The sequence below is a fragment of the Protobothrops mucrosquamatus genome, unplaced genomic scaffold (assembly GCF_001527695.2).
Source record: "Protobothrops mucrosquamatus isolate PMUCROS unplaced genomic scaffold, P.Mucros_1.0 scaffold22063, whole genome shotgun sequence".
Classification (NCBI taxonomy): domain Eukaryota; kingdom Metazoa; phylum Chordata; class Lepidosauria; order Squamata; family Viperidae; genus Protobothrops; species Protobothrops mucrosquamatus.
This window is the reverse complement of record NW_015407818.1, coordinates 10,472-12,760: the sequence shown is the minus strand read 5'-3', so window position 1 is coordinate 12,760 and position 2,289 is coordinate 10,472. Positions and strand designations below refer to the sequence as shown.

At 51.2% G+C, this 2,289-nt stretch overlaps 1 protein-coding gene across 1 annotated transcript; it reads left to right on the top strand.

Annotated features, from left to right (window-relative positions):
- The first annotated feature begins 494 nt into the window (after positions 1-494).
- Positions 495-2,189, top strand: TRIAP1 (TP53 regulated inhibitor of apoptosis 1). Its single transcript, XM_015831140.2, has 2 exons — positions 495-668; positions 1,682-2,189. The coding sequence occupies exons 1-2, from the start codon at positions 516-518 to the stop codon at positions 1,763-1,765; spliced, it is 237 nt and encodes a 78-aa protein (XP_015686626.1). The 5' UTR covers positions 495-515; the 3' UTR covers positions 1,766-2,189.
- The last annotated feature ends 100 nt before the right edge of the window (positions 2,190-2,289 follow it).

Below are 2,289 nucleotides of genomic sequence, written 5' to 3'. Positions count from 1 at the left end.
TATGACTCGTGGACTTCAACTCCCAGAATTCCCGAGCCAGCTATGCTGGCTCGGGAATTCTGGGAGTTGAAGTCCACGAGTCATAAAAGAGCCGAGGTTGCCTACCCCTGCACTAGGCGCTTAGAAACGGGACAGAGAGGAATTCGGGGGGGACAATGGGACGCTTTTTCCAGGAGAGCCCCCGAGGAAAACGGAGAATCCCCGCAGCGGCAAGCGGAGCTGGAGAACATCCCCCCTCGCGGGTCCCGCCGCATCCCCGAAGCGGCAGAGCCCGGCGGGCGAGGGGACGGCCTAATTGTGCCCCCCCAGCCCTCTTAGCAGCGGGGCCCCCCAGCCCACTCACCCGGCCGGACCCGGCGTCCCCCGCCGAAGAGGCGCCCCTCCGCCCGAGCGCAGCGCGCCAGGGTCTCCAGCCCCTCCGGGCCCAGCTGCCGGCGAGCATGGGGGGACGCGCCGCTTCCGCTTCCGGCGTCGACGCGGAAGTGACGCACCGGGGCGCGCCGCGTCAGTCCGCCATGAACAGCGTCGGCGAGGCCTGCACGGAGCTGAAGCGCGACTACGACCAGTGCTTCAACCGCTGGTTCGCCGAGAAGTTCCTGAAGGGGGAGGCCGGCGCCGGGGGAGACCCCTGCGTGCAGCTCTTCAAGCGCTACCAGCTGTGCGTCCAGGTGAGGCGGGCCTCGCTGCCCCCCCACCCCCGGCGTCCCTCCGCCTTGGTCGCCGGAAGACGGGCGGACTCCAACTCCCAGAATTCCCCGGCCAGCAAGGGACCGAGGCTGAGAGAAACGCCGCCGCGGCCTCTTTCCGCGGGCGCCTCCCCTGGAAGCGATTCGGGGCGCGAGCCTGCAGCCGGGCCCTTTGGCTTGGCCAGGGGGGAATCGGACAAGCGGAGGCTGCCCGGTTTGGGGCTGCTGCACGACGGGCTTCCCCGAGTCACGGCTGAGGACTCCGGTTTTCTCAGCTGGAGGTTTCTGAACTAGGCTGAAATGTGGTTGGGGGTCGGTGGCTCATCCTGTCCTGCCCACCCAGTATTGGGGGCGGTTATTAAAAGGTTGCCCAATGCCTCGTGAAAAAGGGGAAGAAGTGATAAGAAAAATCCTGGACTGTGCTGAGATGGACAAATTAACAAAAGAGATAAAAGAAAAGGAAGACACAGAGTGCTATCTAATATGGAACAAGCGGTAGGACTGGTTGGAGACTAGAAATAATAGAGGAGAATAAATATGGAAAGGTCAAAAGTAGAAAATGTGTTCATAATAATGTATAGTAATACTAATATGTATTATTTTTAGTATGAAGTATAGTATGAAGGAAGAAAAATGCAAATAAACAACGGGGTAACAAGGACAAATATTCTAAAGAAGAATAAGGGGGGGAAATGTAAATAATAGAAGATTACTGTTACGAAATTGCTGTCAAAAAAGGGAGGAGTATATACTATGTGTGTTATGTTTTGTTGGTTTAAAAAATAAAAATACATATTAAAAAAAAAGTTGCCAAATGCCTTGTGAAAAAGGGGGAACGAGGGAGGGCTCTGCTTGCAGATCTGAAAACAAATTATGCTCCTTTTCTACAGTTTGGTCATTTATCTTGAGGTTGTCCCGGACTTTTAGTGCTTACGATATGTTTGTTTGAACTTCCTTGGCATCTTAAGAATATCCTTCGTTTATTTCCCTTTCAGAAAGCTATTAAGGAGAAGGACATCCCCATCGAAGGCTTGGAATTCATGGGCTCCAGCAAAGAAAAGTCTGAGAACTCTTCATAAATCTGATGACTCCTGCAACCCCCCTCCCCCAAAGACTATGAAAGAGGCAAACTAAAATGAACTGGCTGCCAAACAAGGAACTCACACTAATATTGCTAATGTGGGTGGGGAGACGTAGGGTGCTGTTTTCTTGCAAGGTTTGTCTCATCAGTCTAGTGACAGCTGCTTCATTTCCATTGTTACTGGGAAAGGTTTCATCACGATTGCCTGTGTACAGTCATGTGAGAAAGTAGATGCCCCTGTTGAAATTTTTGACTTGTTCAACATAGATACTTGAACTTCCACAATAATGATAAAAAGGACACAGTATAACATATATCATGCACTATTTAAATCTTGTGGACCATTGTGAATTTAAATAAACATAAATGCAAATTTTGCATGTAGAAAAAGTTTAGCCCTGTTTATCACTACCTCAAATGCCTAAAAATAGGGTTTTAGTTGAGTAGAACGTTGTTGGAATCTTGGAGGAAGCTGTCTTTTTAAAACAACACCCTGTGTTGCTGAAATGTGTGGCGTCACCA

Bases quoted from the DNA above. Each gene is read 5' to 3' on its own strand.
- TRIAP1 (XM_015831140.2), top strand. From the start codon at position 516: ATGAACAGCGTCGGCGAGGCCTGCACGGAGCTGAAGCGCGACTACGAC. The intron at 669-1,681 runs GTGAGGCGGGCC...TTTCCCTTTCAG, and splicing joins GCTACCAGCTGTGCGTCCAG to AAAGCTATTAAGGAGAAGGA.